This window comes from Anoplophora glabripennis, unplaced genomic scaffold (assembly GCF_000390285.2).
Source record: "Anoplophora glabripennis isolate ALB-LARVAE unplaced genomic scaffold, Agla_2.0 scaffold95, whole genome shotgun sequence".
Lineage (NCBI taxonomy): Eukaryota > Metazoa > Arthropoda > Insecta > Coleoptera > Cerambycidae > Anoplophora > Anoplophora glabripennis.
The window spans coordinates 742,561-759,123 of record NW_019416252.1 but is presented as its reverse complement, the minus strand read 5'-3'; the positions used below and the strand labels follow the sequence as shown (position 1 = coordinate 759,123).

Below are 16,563 nucleotides of genomic sequence, written 5' to 3'. Positions count from 1 at the left end.
GCACAACTCCTACTGTAGTAGTCAAAGCATTCCTACCTAACTCGATAGAACGCTTCGTATCCTCTTTACGCATACTGTCGACTAAGGAAACCAGTTCAAGTAACAAGATTTAAGAGCGTTATCAGCATAGTTGCCTTAGATTAGATGCCGTTGTTATTGCTGTTATTGATATAGCTTGTGCTTATGCTTCTGTTGTTGTTTTCGGCGTTGTTGATGCCGTAGTAGTAGTTGTTGTAGTACTAGTTCTAGTTAACGCTGCAGTTGCAGTCGTTGTTATTGATTATATTGATAACAACAGCAACAGCTGTAATAACAACAACAGTAACAACAACACCAGCAGCAGCAGCAACAGTGACAACTAAAGCACACTCCTTAGTGTAGTAGTCAAAGCATTCCTACCTAACACGATAGAACGCTTCGTATCCTCCTTACACATACTGTCGACTAAGGAAACCAGTTCAAGTAACAAGAATTTAGAGCGTTATCAACATCGTTGCCTTAGATTAGATGCCGTTGTTATTGCTGTTATTGATCTTGCTGGTGCTTATGCTTCATTTAGAGAACTGAAATCGTGATTTTTTTTAAAAAACAACTGATTATCTCGAAAACGGTAAGTTTTAAACACCATGTACATTTAATAAACTTTACCTAATATTAACCAAGAAATTAAAAAACGCAATAATATACAGGGTGTTCCACTTAAAATAACAAAGTTATGTAGCGCCCACGCGAAATGGAACACCCTGTAAAGCTAAAAATATTTTCTTTACATGACCCACATGATTCCAGGCAACTTTTATTGAAACCATTTTTTTTATAAATTTTACACTTACGGAGTTATAGAAGAATCCCTCTAAGATAGAACACCCTGTAGTTATCATTATTATTATTATTATTATTATTATTAAAATTTTGGATAATGAAATGTCTTTGTCGTATGTTTTCAGTTGCACTATAATTCATGGTACACCAACGATGTATGTAGATCTGGTGAGAGTACAGAAAGAGAGACGAGAAAAAATTTCTCCAGAAATTGCCGTGGCTGGGGGAGCACCATGTTCTCCGTCTTTATTTAAAGACATGTTGAACGTAATAGGAGTAAAAAAAGTAAAAGTAGGTATATATACAAGTTGTCCAACGAGGAAGTGCGCAAAGTTTAAGGCGAAATTTCTTAGGTAAAAATAAACAAATGACTTTGTATGAACTTTGTTACTGGTCGTTTTATTGTCAGTTTGAAAAAGTATTATTTTTTTTTTGTATTTCAAGAACGCAACCTTAACAAACATTTTATACAGTAGTATCTACTTTTGATACTTGGGAAATAATCCTAGTACTTAACTCTATAACTCTGTTTTTCAGTTGCAAATAGTGTAGGTATGAGGAGGGGAGTATTTTGAAGATAATTACATAACAATGATTGCATTTGTTTTATAATAGTAACTACATATTTCGAATTTATAAGTTAAAGCAAATAAAAAACTGAAATCAGAACGAAGTTGGTACTTATACAAAAATATTAATTAATTGTTTTTTTCTAAAAAAATTGAAAGCCTATATCTCAAAGGCTGCATTCCTAAATTAAGATTTATATAAACACGTTTGTTTACTTTTATGGACTTCCCCATGGGACTTTGGCCAAGTATCATAACTTTGACTAAAAGATTTACGTAAAGTAATTAATTCCTAAGAGGGATAAAAATACAGAAATTTAAACAAGATAAATAATTTTTCAGTCTGTGTATGGATTGTCCGAAACAACTGCCGTGGTTTTCCAATCCATGTTAGACGATAACGAATACAGGTCTACCGCAACAGTAGGTCACATTCACGACCACATTGAAGCCAAAGTTGTCGATGCTGATGATAAAATCGTACCCATTGGAACACCCGGAGAACTCTGTACTAGAGGATATAGTAACATGCTGGGTTACTGGGAAGACGACAACAAAACTAAAGAAATGATGGGACAGGATAGGTGGCTCCGTACTGGGTAAATTATTTATTTTTTTTGCTTGAAATAACTAACGCTCTTCTACACATTGCTATTTTTCAGGGATCAGTTCATTATGGGCGAAGATGGCTATGGAAGAATAGTAGGAAGGCTGAAGGAGATGATCATTCGAGGAGGGGAGAATATTTTTCCGAAGGAAATTGAGGATTATCTGAATACACACCCACATATATTAGAGTCGTACGTGAGTACGTCTTTTTGTATGATTAAACACAATGTATCTGTTTTTTTACTTACAGGTGATTGGATTGCCTCATGAAAGGCTAGGTGAAGAAGTCTGCGCCTGTATACGAGTCCAAGAAGGACACTCCGTTACGTTAGATGAAATGAAGACGTTTTGCAAAGGAAATATATCCCATTTCAAAATTCCTTCGGTCTTAGTAATCATGGAGAAGATTCCAAAAACGTTATCAGGAAAGGTTCAGAAATTTAAACTAGTGGAACAAGTTGTAAATAGCAAACCAAATAAGTAGTTGAATACTTTTATACCCGTAATAAATATGATTAAACGATTTTTATAATCAAAATTATGTTTAATGTTATTCCTCGTTCCTAATACCTAGAGATCATCAAATATGTTACAAGCTTGATTTATAAATATTGCAAGACGTTTTTTGATTTATTAATATTTTTAACGCTTAGCTTCTCAGGTCAAGAGTGTTATATTTCTGCTAGATTGTTTTAATGATTTATTTTAAAATGTCACTCTTTACCGCTAATATTTGGGGGTTATATTTGACAATACTTTAAGCTTTTCACAACACATTGATTATATTGCCAAGGCATCATCCAAGAAATCAGGATTTATAATAATAGCAAATCATTTAGAGACTTTAAAAATATTATATTATGCTTTCGCTAGATTTAAGCTTTTGAGATTTCTTCTCCTTTTTTATATAGTCTCACACATTGTGTATTTAGCCAGACACATACTTTATTATATTGTTACTAATATTGTTACTTGGGGAATGTACCTCTCCTACGTCTTATTTCCATGTCACCCAAGGTGTACATTTTTCTCATTACTTTATTGTATATTGCATTTCATTATTATTATTATTATTACTTCTACCAAAGTTACTTTTAAAATCACACGTTATTAAAAATATTCCACACTATTATATTAACACAGTAACCTATTTTCACAATTACTCCATTTGTTTCATTTAGTTTTCAGTTTTTAATCACATTTTAAAATCACAAACTATGTATTACCACTACTATAAAATATACCCTTTTCATTTTATTTTTTTCCACAATTTACACGATCTATTATCTAATATTTGTTAATGACTTTGGATTTCACTAAACTAATACAAAAAATTAAAGGGTTAAAAGAATATCCGAAATTTTTCCGTGATTTTTGACAGACCGTATTTAAGTGAAAAATGGCCATATCAGGAATTAAAAAAAGCATTTTGAAGCTCTAAGATTCAAGTTTTTAGATATTTCGGTCAAATTTTTTTATGAGCTACGGTTATCATGCAATTCTATGAAACAGCACGAAAAATAATTTTTTTTTCCGAGTCCACGAATTTGGAAAATTTTTCTTCAGCTAAACTATTGCGTGGACCAGATAGCTTGTTTATTCGGAAAAAGATCCTTTTGTCTTCAATCATCGATATCTCGGCGACAAATGGTTGTACAGAAAATTGAAGGGCAGTTTCGAAAACTGGAATAAACTTCCTATAACATGCTGCCGCAACTTTTCGGAAAATAATTGTTTTCACCTTTTTCAGGAAAAAATGGTAATTTATGGTTTTTTTGGAAAATTGACGGCTAAATTAGAAATATTCGCGAAATGATTAATGCTAAGCATGACTTTTACAGTTCGATATGCCCAGAAGAACCCTGTGAAGTTTCATCTCTATCTAGCGAACCGTTTCTTTACTTCAAACCGTCAAACTTTTGAAAAAAATTAAAGGGTCACGTTTTTTTAACTTAAACACTTCATAAGCATGATTAAAATGGAAGAAACAATTTTTTGAAGTTTTCTCTTATTTTTACCGCAAATAACGTTTAAATTGATGAAATTTTTTTCAAAGAAAAAGGGTAGCTTTGAAAAAAACTGTTTTTTAAGTGATTACAGACTGTACAAAAACTAATTAGAAATTTGTGTCAAAAAACGGTATGAATCGGGGTCAAATTCATCAACTTGAATTTCAATTTAATTAAAAGTTGAACAGAAGCATAGGACGGAAAATCCAAATCATGATGGAAACAATTGGATTTTGTTTTCTTCAATATCCAGGTTTTCCAAAAAAAAAAACAAAAAAACTTTCGATTTTTTCAAAAGTTTAACTGTTTGAAACAAAGAAACGGTTCGCTAGATCGAGATGAAACTTCACAGGGTACTTCAGGGTATATCGAACTGTAGAAGTCATGCTTAGCATTAGTCATTTCGTGAATATTTCTAATATAGCCGTCAATTTTCTAAAAAACCATAAATTACCCTTTTTTCCTGTTTTTTAAAATTCGTGTAGAGATAAAAAAAAAATTATTCCGAAAAGTTGCGGCAGCATGTTCCAGTTTTTGAAACTGCCCTTCAATTCTCTGTACGACCATTTGTCGCCGAGATATCCATGATTGAAGACAAAAGGATCCTTTTCCGTTACACGTCCGATATTTCCATGAAAAATGGTTGTATCGAAATTAAAAAAGAGGAAATTAAAGCTGAATAAACAACCTCTGGTCCATGCAATGCAATTTTTTCAAGTCCCTGGAAATTTGCAAAATTTTTCTGTCTCGCTATTTCTTAGAATTGCATGAATATTGTAGCTCCTGAAAAAATTTCGACCGAAAGATCTAAAAACTAGAATCTTAGAGCTTCAAAATGCTTTTTTTTAATTTCCAATACTACCATTTTTCACCTAAATACAGTGTCAAAAATCACGGAAAATTTTCGGAAATTCTTTTGACCCTTTAATTTTTTTTGCATTAATTTATATTATAATCATCCAACTCCGTCTTCAGTAATAAAATATTTTAAATTATCAATAAAGGAGATTTGTATACTTACAACTTATCATATAATCTAATTGGTTGTCCTTATATTCTCTTTCAGCTTAATTTCTTGGTGCTGCAATTGTCAATCAGATCTCATGTAATATTTTACTGCGAATTTGCTAGAACTATCCGAACTTTTTATAAGTTATATTTTATTTTTTTTTACTATAATTTTGCACTTTTGTATACTATTTGTATTATTGTACTTACTTTATTTTAGATAAAGTGTGTTTAACTGTTTTAATTTTACATTTTACTTGTAGGTATGTATAAAATTGTGACTAATGCACATGACGGTGTACGTTTTCTAGGTGTTTATTTGGATGAATTCCTGAACATTGTGATAAACTTATTTCGAAAATGTATTCTCCGAAGTTTCTTTTCTTAAATTTGCTGAACCATTCCCAGCTTGTACACGTTTACTATGCCTAAGTAGATTCAAGACCTAGATACGCAATTTGTTTATGGGGCAATTCGACCAGTGTTTTTATTGCTCAAAAAAGAATCATCCGTTGCATGTTAAAAATCCCATACAGAGAGTCATGTAGACAATATTTTAAGGAATTAAACATTTTACCCCTTCCCTGTTTGTTTATATACGAATTATGTGTATTAATAAGAAAAGCATTGATATTAACAAAGATAAGTACAACTATAACACGAGATATGCTGGTGATCTTAGAGTGCCGTTTGCCAAACTAAAACTAGCCGTGAATGCTCCTTGTTGCTTGGGTTCAAAATGTTTTAATCATTTACCAAACGATGTTAAATACTGTTTGTCTGTAAATATTTTTAAACGAAAGTTAAAGCTATATTTGCTCGATAAATGTTTTTACAGTGTGTTGGAGTTTTTAAATTTTTAGATTGAAGTTTTTTATTTTTTTATGTTAGATTAAGTGTGTGACGAATCCTATATTATACTGTCTTATATACTGTCTGTATACTGTCTTAATGGAAAATAAATCATTCTTCTCCTTCTTCTCCTCCTCCTCCTCCTTCTTCTTCTTCTTCTTATGTATTATTTCCGTAATGTCCTGTAATTGAGTTTATTCCTGTTGGAATAATATACGTACTATACTACTACTTGCTGTGAAGCATCCTGTATGTTTACATAGTTTTAGAATATATTTATACATCATTAATATTTAATACTAATCAGTTTCAACAGAAACATTACTCAGTAGAGTAACTATCGTTTACGACTCATGAAAAATATTTCCACGCATATGTCAATTTAAATAATGGGTATATACATAATTATTCCACAATGAAATATGTGTAACTTGTATTTGCTACCTGTATTGGTGATATAACCACATAATTTGATTTGTAGAAACATATTTTCATTATTTATATTATGTGTTTTTCTTTATCAGACATTCTTTTTAACGATGTTTGTAAAACACTATCAAATTACTTTGCAACTGGAATGTATGCTGCATTTTCAAAATAGTTTCGATTTAAAAATCGTACCAAAAAATGCTTTTAGTGTTAAAAGATAATACAAAAGTTCATGTAACTAATGATAATTATATTTTGTTTTACATAGTTTTAATAATTGGATAGGACAAGAATCCCTGATAGTTGAAGAATGTATTGGAATTGTGAAGATTGTACCAATTTTTTTATTCACTTTGTAAACTTAAATGTACATTTCTCAGACGTTTCAATTAAAAATGATAATGACATATATGAAATAAATGTTTGCGCAATAACAACAAATCTTAACATATATTTAAATTTCAAATCAGATCATCATATAAACATAGACCAACTGCTAGTAATTTAATTAATATCACTCAGTAGGTACATATCTCTAACCTTACTTGACGGAAGTCAAGTGGGCGTTATATGCACTGAATTTCAAAAAACATTTGATTCCACAGGTATATCACATAATCTAATTTTATGTAAACTTAAAGATACATTTGGATTTCATGACAATTTTTTTTAAACTAAAACAGAAAACTATATGTGTTCATACATGGTTATACATCCATTTCATTCCATTGCTTTATTCTGTGACCTTCAGCTTCTGTTATTTCTAATTTACATTAACAGTCTAACAGAAATTGTTATTACATCATATAACATTTATCTTTTGCGGATGATTTCAAAATATATATTAAAATCCAGAATCAGTTAAAACAATATCAGTTCAAAATGACATAAATAAAATATATCAATGGACTTCAATTTGGTAAACAAAGACACTGAAAAAGTAATTTATTTTGCTGAATGGTCATGTGTTTCTAATTATTCTACAGGGTGGTCCGAATTTTATGCAGGAAACTTCGAGGGTAGATAGATCTCTTTAAAATAATATGTGTTTGCCTTATAAACATAGGTCTGTAACGGCCCCGTTTTAGAGATACAGGGTGTTGAGGTTTAAAAAAAATGGTTTTTTGTTTATTTCGCACACTACCTCACAGGTGGTGTAGAAAGGAGTGTAAATAATTTTGCTGATGTGCTTACAAATTGCACTTACTTTTAAACATAAACAAGTATTCTTGTAATATTATCGTTAGAAGTGTCTGCCACAAGGGGATTGTATTGGTATGAATAACTTGAGAACGGTGAATCTTCGGGAAAAAATTAAAGTTACCTTTTTTTAGGTATTTTGTGCATTAAATATAAATGAGTTACAATGACATGTAAAAAATGCAGTGTCGTTTTTTGACAACTTCAACACCCTGTATCTCTAAAACGGTGCCGTTCCAGACCTATGTTTATAAGACAAACATATATTATTTTAAAGAGATTTATCGGCCCTCGAAGTTTCCTGCATAAAATTCGGACCACCCTGTATAAATATTGAAAAATTGTTTGTTAAATAATCTCGACAATAAGGTAAGTAATAACATAATTGTATGATATCTTATACCGCTATGGTGTTTCCAGTTAAGGGCAATTTTTAAATATAATTATAAATATGCATTTGTTCGTCGATATACCAGAGAATTTATTATTAACTGCATATAAGATGCAGACTTCTGAATATATTAATTACATTACACGAACTATAATGTTTTAAAGAATTTTAAATGGTATTTACTAAAATATTGTTTATACCATAAATCGAATTATAACTAAAATACTTAAGGGCCCCATATTCTTTAAATAGTGTTTTCCGCAAAGACAAATAATTTCAAACATTTAATAACTGGATAATCTAAAGTTTATCAAATAATAGAAATGTTATGTCATGCCACCTAAGTATTTTCAAAGACGCCGCAGTAAAACGAATAAACAGGTGCAAAAAACTATCAAACCATCAAGGTTTTAGGTACTGAAATCTACGAAAATACTAACTTTTTTAGACATAACTCCACATGTAAATATTCTTATAACATTTACTTGCTTAGTGCTACATATAAAATTGTTTACTATTATTTATAAGTACGTGAAAATAATTCTTAAAATGTGAGGTTAGAATAACAGCAAACGCATGTTTTACAAACGCTATTTTTTAGTTATTATTTTATTTGAGTAAATTTAAATGGTAACAATGAATAAACAAAACATCAAGGATTTTATTTTTGTGCTTACTTTTGTTCTACACGTTTTACTTTTCAAGATTTCGGTACCTAAAAATGCCAGAAATTTCACCATTTCTCGGCCAGAGATATGGCCACCTTAAAATCTACCCATTTCACATTGTGTCGAGAATGAGTATTAAAAAAAAGCCATAATTATAAATTAATTAATAATTTTCTTCTAATTATGACTGGAAAATTTAAAATATAATATAATTATGAATTAGAAAAGATATATTTTTGTTTTATATCCGTATCCCTAAGTCATATAAAAATCTATGTAAAAGAATTTTGATTTTCTTTTAATTTTTTCATTTCAGAAATACAGGGTGATTCACAAACTGTGACCAAAAATGAAGCCTGGTATTCTCTGGTGAATTTTAAGAATAGTCTTTCGCATACTTTTTTTTCTTGGTCGCTTCTTTAAAAAGATACAGGGTGTTAAACTTAAAAAAATACTTTTATTTTTTTAAATAATTTGAAAAGTAGTAAGTAAGTGAAATAATTTGGAATTAGTCACATGTAATTATGTTCATTGTGCAAAATCTGAGGTTTTTTTCTAAAATTCTATCGGTGGCATATTTTTCTAAAAAAAATAGTACGCCACTGCCTTACGGTAACAATGATGATATTTTCGGATTCGTCTTTCAATTTTCTACAAATTACTACATCTTATGTTTTTCGAAAAAGGCTGATTTTCAAGTAAAACTTAAAAAACTAACAGAAAACACTTTTACTTAAATGATTTGATAAACACTACCTAATCATTCGGTTATTTAATCGAATAAAGAAATGAACAACATTAGTTATCATTTTAATGATTTTATTTGAGTAAATGCTCAAAAATACCACAAACAACGCGACGTTTTTTTAGTAACGAAAATGTAATTTATCGAAATTTACTGTTGCTTCAATCTGATGAAAAGCATTATTTATTCTTTCTTCTAACTGATCAGGTGCGTATTAATTTGTTCACTGTAGACCATCCGTTTAACAGCACCCCATAAAAGGAAATCCGTTGTCTTTTTTTTCGAAAAATATAAAAGGGTAGTAATTTGTAAAAAAATTGAAAGGCGAATCCGAAAATATACCAAATGTACGTATCATAAAACATTGGTGTAAGTACTATTTTATTTAGAAAAAATATACCACCGATATCCTGTACCTCCGCCACTGGAGCATCTAAATTTTAGAAAAAGGCATCAGATTTTGGACATAATTATATGTGCCCAATTTCAAATTATTTTACTTACTAGTTTTTAAATTATTTAAAAAAATTAAAAATATTCTTTTGAGTTTAACACCCTGTATCTTTTTAACGAAATGTCCTAGATAAAAATTTTATACGAAAGACTCACTTTAAAATTCACCAAAGAATACGAGGTTTTATTTTTGTTTACCGTTTGTGAATCACCCTGTATATAAGAGGTAGTCAAGTTTACAAAACATAAATTAGCTAGAAAAAGGATAATATTAAAATACAGAATCGAAACATTTATTTATTAAATATCGTTTCAACTTGGTCTTAAATTACAAAACAACTGTTTATAATTTAATTTTTTCAGGTAAACAGGACGTAACTGAAAAACATCTTTAATCCTTTTCATCAAGGTGGCCATGCAATCGTGAGATCCAAGCAACATATTTTTTATGTTAGCAGTTTGTCCCTCTTGAAATAGTTTAGTCTTATTTCTCTGCACCATCTGATATAAAGGTACCTACCTATTTTCAATTTTAAACAAACAATGGTACATTAAAGTTAATTTGTTTTTTGTAATACAGTTTCCCTGAATTCTGGAAAATTATTTAATTTGTTGCACACGTTCAGCAAATTGATTCCTCCAATTAAAAAAAAACCTGTGATGAATTGCTAAGAACATAGTAAATTATTTAAATATGTGGCTACGTAAATTCATTACATTCTGTATAAATACCCGAGTAACTTCATCAACAAAGTCAATTCCTAACAAGAAAGTTTCAACGCATCACCGTCAACAGATAAATAGGTAGGAAAGTTTATAAATAGTAACTAATACATTTTCATAATATATTACGTAATGGAGGCATAAAATATTGACTATTTCTTTTATTTTGTTTAATTTCTCTCTAAATTGTTCCTCCATGATGTAATTGTTTTTCATCCTGATTTTATTAAAAAATATCTTAAATAAGATAATAATATGGAGCTGTCTCGATTGTATTGTGTTTTAATACGTGATTTCTCAGTTTAGGTCCGTCAATCTTCAGGTCAAGATTTACATAATGCAGTTCACCACGATATTTTTCATTGTACTCGTTGCATTTGCCTGCTTGCAACAGGCTGTGATGGCTTGCTCAGGTACTGGCACGCCCTGTCAACCCGATGGCAGTACCAACTGTTGTTCAGGATTTTGCTACAAACAAGTAGGGTGGGCACGGGGATACTGCAAACCCCGGTAAACTATTGAACTACATAAATTTTTATAAGTGATACCGTAGAAAATAAAGAATCATAGTTAAAAATTGTCTTTTCTTTACCATTTTTCATTATATCGTGAAATATCATAAAACTACTGAGAAAATACGAATTTTGATTCAAAGTCAAAGTTTACTTGTAACCTCACCGGGATTTATGAAATGAAATTTTAATCGATTTAAATATGAGTCACAGAATAATAATGTCTAATATTTTTGCAAAATTTCTTTTCGCGACACGAAAATCCCATGTTCCAATCAAATTCTAATTTCTTTAATTTAACAAAATTGGTGTTCCTGTGGAACTCTGACTTTTTAATTTTTTTTAAGAATTCGTAATAAACTACAGAAATTACAGACACACTTTCAGCCTCTTCAAATACCTACTTTCGAATATATTTATGTAGATTTTCGGCACTTATTATGAAAAATTATCCTTGGAATTTTTTGTGAACATTTTTAATTAAAAATAAGTAGAGATCCTAGTTCGACACTTTTAGATTCATGTTTAAGAGTTTAGCAGGTTTAGCTTGTTTAAATAAATATTTCTTTAATGGATGGAAGGGGGCATATATTTTTTCTACCAAAATTTTCTGCGTTGTCATATTATTACTTCCATATTGTTTGTTGTTTCAATTTCAGTACTTTAAATATGATGTTTTCGAACTGTCCAATTACTGTCAGTGACTGTCATAGAGTGAGTGTTTTGTATAAGTACATACAACAATAAATAAACTACAATACAACAAAATTATATCTTCTATAAATGCCTCTTACACTTCAGCTGCAGCGAAATCATACAAGTCGATTTATTCAAGAATGTTTTTGATTGTCCTTGGCAAAATTGTTATTATTCATTTTCAAATATGTCGAGTAAAGTTCAAAAACGTTTCCTGTTTAGAGGATTATAAAATCCAATCTAGACAAATGATTGGCTGGTACACGAATTTTCCTTTAATATAATAAATATGTATTAAACTGACAGTGATACCAGAGGATAACAAACGACCCTTCATCCAAAACTGAAGTCAACGCTAATAGATATTTTAGAAAGACCATCAGTTCTAATTCCTAGTACCTAGTTATACTTATTTATAAAAACATGCATATTACATTGTAAAAAAAATCGGCGTGAAATTATTGAGCACATCTTCACTCAATACTGTGCATATTGGTCACTTTACTCGTTTGTGACTAAATTTAAACTAAAACTGAGTACATTCACTCAAACATAGGTACTCCTTAAGTAAATTCTTCACGTAAATTCGTATTTGGTGCACTTGTACCTAAATCAGTGTAAATGTCCTTATTACTGAGTGATCCCACTCTTTTTCATATCCAGATGCATTTTCTTCAAATGCAGTGATTTAATTACAATAATTAAAAACAATATATTAAGACTCGATTAATATTTGGGTAAATAAACGAATAGTTAAATTATCTATAATTATATATTTCTAACGTACAATATAGGTTATGGCAATCTATTCGTCCGATCAGTTCACCAATTCCTTTAATCGAGACCTAAAATATTGTCTCTAAAACAGATCTGTGTATTTAAATTAAAATATTAGAGAAAAAGTCAACTCTAAATTGGTTTTATATATTCAGAATAGAGTCAAAAGTCACTCAATTGATAGTAGTAACTCAGATTTGAGTAAAACTCACTTATTTCTGATGCAATAGTTTCACTCAGTTGTACTCATACTAATAGAGTGAAAATTTCACTCAATCGGGTGTGGACAGAGATTGATGCATTACTGAGTGAAATTGAGTGAAATTTGAGTGAAATTTTCTGACAGTGACAGTGTATACAGAGTTATTCTTAAATTTTAAACATAACTAAAGTTTACTATGTAGACCATGTAATTAATAGATCTATTTCGTGAAAAAAGAAACAAACAAGTTTAAAATAAATATGTATAATATCAACAGAAAATTGGTTAAGAACCTTTGACACCTCTCTTTGGCATTTACACCTACACAATTCAATCTCTTCTGAATGGGAGATCAACTATCCAATGTTGCCGGTATTACATAGAATTCTTAAATTCCAACTTCTTACATGAAATAAAAAAGTTAAGTGAATGAGAAATAATCACAGAAATTTTGAAATATAAATGCTTATATCCTCTTACTATTACCATCCAACAATGGTATCGACTGTTTACACAATTTTGGAGACAAGCGTTACGGTTTGCAGTAAACAAATCAGTATTCTGTATCACTGGGAAAGTGTTTTAATTTATTCTAAGCACATTTGTCTAAAATCAAAATGCAAGTTTACAATCCATTTGCTGTAGTTAGAATTCAAGCGGAAACAGTAAGTTGTTGGGTTTTTTTGTATACCTTAGAATTGGAAGGTTGACAGGTTATTAGGTATCCCATTTTTTCAACAATTAGGTAGGCATGCATGTTAAATTGAGTAATTAACAAATTTACCATTTAAATTCTATAATTTTAAATTTTGTGGTAATGTTTCACTTGCCAAAATTATTTTTCTAAAACGAGTAGTTTAGGCATTTTACATTAATTTTAGTTAAAAATTGGATTAAGATTATTGAATAATTCTATTTTAATTCACTCTTAAAACCAGTTAGGTGCTATTTCCAGAACAGAATACATTAGCTAGATTTAACTTGCAAAATGAAAATAAAAGACTGAGTTCTTTTTCTGTGGAAAGTACTGTTAATTTAAGTAAAAACTGTGAAAAACATAAGGAGAATGGCCTGTTCTACCTTCTGTTCCCGATTATTTTATTCCGCAGTTTCTGAAAATTAATTAAAAAAAAAGTCTGTATGGTAACTGTGACCACTGCCATTTTGGACAACTACTACTACTACAGCAAAAGTAAATATCAAGATCTTGGGAAATTGTTTCACAGTATCTTATTTGATCTAGGTTTTCCTTCATCACTTCTGTAACTATTTAAATTTAATAATGTCGGCGGGCCAGTATATCCATTAATAGGTAATGTCGGAGATTTCAGATTTGCTGCAACTAAGAAAATCGTCAAGCAATCATGATTTTTGTACAATGAATGCCAATTTTTGATATGCAAATTACGTATTCATTTTTTATAACCTGTACGTATAGTTATACATAAATATGCTTCTAGTATTGAAGATAATGTTATATTACTATAAACTGTAAATATATTTTACATTAATTAGGATAATGTAACAGGAATTCCTGACAACATAATTATTTAACAATATAGACTACTTGAAATTGTACATATGTAATTTTTATTAATTGTTTTTCAAGTTAAAAATTAAAAAAAAAATATAAATATGTATTCATTTCCAGATTACATAATTTATTTGTATTAACTACTTATTAGAAATGACATTTTTCAATACGTATTACAGAAAAATAAACTACAACTTAAACATAGAATATAATTGTAAAATATGTTATTCATATATTTTTTTAATATTTTGCATGAACTGTTTGTTAGATATATTTAAAAAAATTTAATAATTATACTAGAATATTGGACAAGTAATATTTTAGGTGCATGAAATAATAAAATCAAAACTATTATACAGGGTGTCCCACCGGGAACTGCGTCGACCGATATCTATGAAAGTACTGCTCCGAAGCATTTGAAAATTTGGCAACATGGCAATGTTCCTAAGGCGGACACAACTAAAATATCTAGAACTCTCCAGCACTTCCGGTTATACTGGAAGTCGACACCAACTTCGTTATTTTAAATGGTACACTCTATATATTATTGCATTTTCGGATTCTACGTGAAATTTGAAGGTCACTTTATTAAATATTCCCTATATCTAGGAGTTAGATAGATTTTGAGACATTAATTTTTAAAGAAAAAATTTCACAGATGCAAAGATTCGCGGCGTCGATAGTAAGACCCAGGATTCTTTACGGCGCTGTGGTATGGTGGCAGAAAACACAACAGACCACAGCTAGGGAAAAACTGAATAGAATTCAGAGATTGGCCTGTTTAGGTATAACGGGGGCGATGGCATCGACCCCGACAGCTGCACTTGAAGTCATGCTAAATCTGCCACCGCTGCATATTGGTGGAAAGAGAAGCGCGGCTAGCAGCATATCGACTCAGGAATAACAATGACTGGAGGGGTGATTCCCACTCCAGGATCATAGACACATCTATGTCGGAACCAACTCTTGGGATGGTATCCGACAAGATGGTCCCAAGATTTCATTTCCACAAGCCATTTGAGACTCGAATAGAGGATCAATGCAAGTGGGAGGAAAGGTTTAATACCCTGGAAAGGTGGAGCCTAGTATTTACAGATGGCTCCAAAATGACCAGAGGGACGGGTGCAGGAATATATGGACTCAGACCCAGATGGAGTGCAAGCTACAGTCTGGGGGAGTTCCCTACTGTATTCCAAGCAGAAATCTTCGCGATAATGGCGTGTCTGGCAGAGAATGTACGTAGAGGTTATAGACGTAAACTCATATATATATTCTCTGATAGTCAAGCTGCAATTAAAGCTTTAGCCGCACACAAGGTAAGTTCAAAACTGGTGTGGGACTGTTTACAAATGCTGACTGAACTGGCCACCAACAATACAGTCAGACTGTGTTGGGTGCCAGGGCACAAAGGCATTTGTGGAAATGAGAAAGCGGATGAACTTGCTAGGAAGGGATCCGAGACAGTGTTCATTGGCCCGGAGCCCTTCTGTGGCACATCTCCCAGTGTGGTCAGGCGGGCTCTGGGCAAATGGACAGAGACAGAACATAGGAAATACTGGACTTCAAGGCCAGGACATAGCCATTCTAAGGAGCTTATGGAGTATCCTTCGAAGGGAAGAGCGAATGAGCTACTGAGCTTGAATAGAATCCGGCTCAGAAGAGTGACAGGACTCATAACGGGATACTGTCACTTTAGGAAACATCTACATAAGCTAAAGCTTGTAGACAGTCCAGTCTGCCGAGGATGTGAATCGGCGGATGAAACTTCTCTGCATATCCTGGGCGAGTGCCCGGGATTTGCACGTAGCAGAATGACGCTTCTTGGGATACCCTATTTGGAACCCAAGGAATTGAGAGAAGTGTCAGCAAGGAAGCTTTTGGACTTTGTAAAAAGGACAAATCTACTTGCTGAATAGGACTAGTAGTGGGACGCACAATAGGCCTAATTAGGCCGCAGTGCTATGGGACTTTTTAAAGGACCAGCCACTAGATGAAGATGAAGATGAAGGGTTCGCGGAGATGCTAGTAATTCTTTTCGGGAACGTGATATCAAGCAGATTTTTTGGTACCTGTAAAGGGCATAGGTAACGCTAAATTATGGTATACCAACAAATTAAAATATTTAATACTAGGTGTTTCATTTTTGTTGTTACATTCTGATAACTTCAAACAGCTATAACTTTGTTAACATAAATGGAACGCCCCGTATTTTTTTACTCTGTCGTATGCAGATTGAAATTTCCTTTCAAGTCATATAAGCATTGTTAGATTTGCCGTTACTACTTTTGGAGATATTTGTAATTTTTATTTTTTGGACACTTTTTTCGTATCAGATCTGTTGTCAAATTGGCCATGACCAGATCA

General features: G+C 31.3%; 1 protein-coding gene and 1 long non-coding RNA gene across 3 annotated transcripts in view; both read left to right on the top strand.

The window, feature by feature from the left end:
- LOC108905832 (acyl-CoA synthetase family member 2, mitochondrial) overlaps positions 1–2,532 on the top strand; it is a 10,528-nt gene extending 7,996 nt beyond the window's left edge. Inside the window, exons 6-9 of one of the 2 annotated variants that reach the window (XM_018708862.1) lie at positions 948–1,113; positions 1,734–1,990; positions 2,054–2,195; positions 2,251–2,532. In XM_018708862.1, the coding sequence (XP_018564378.1) occupies positions 948–1,113; positions 1,734–1,990; positions 2,054–2,195; positions 2,251–2,484 (799 nt within the window). In that variant the 3' untranslated portion in view covers positions 2,485–2,532. The remainder of the gene's footprint in view (positions 1–947; positions 1,114–1,733; positions 1,991–2,053; positions 2,196–2,250) is intronic. The other variant, XM_018708863.1, reaches the window with a different exon arrangement.
- A 7,957-nt stretch (positions 2,533–10,489) lies between these two features.
- On the top strand, positions 10,490–11,055 carry LOC108905843. The gene is made up of 2 exons (XR_001964280.1): positions 10,490–10,559; positions 10,780–11,055. It is a non-coding gene; the product is annotated as an uncharacterized LOC108905843 (long non-coding RNA).
- The last annotated feature ends 5,508 nt before the right edge of the window (positions 11,056–16,563 follow it).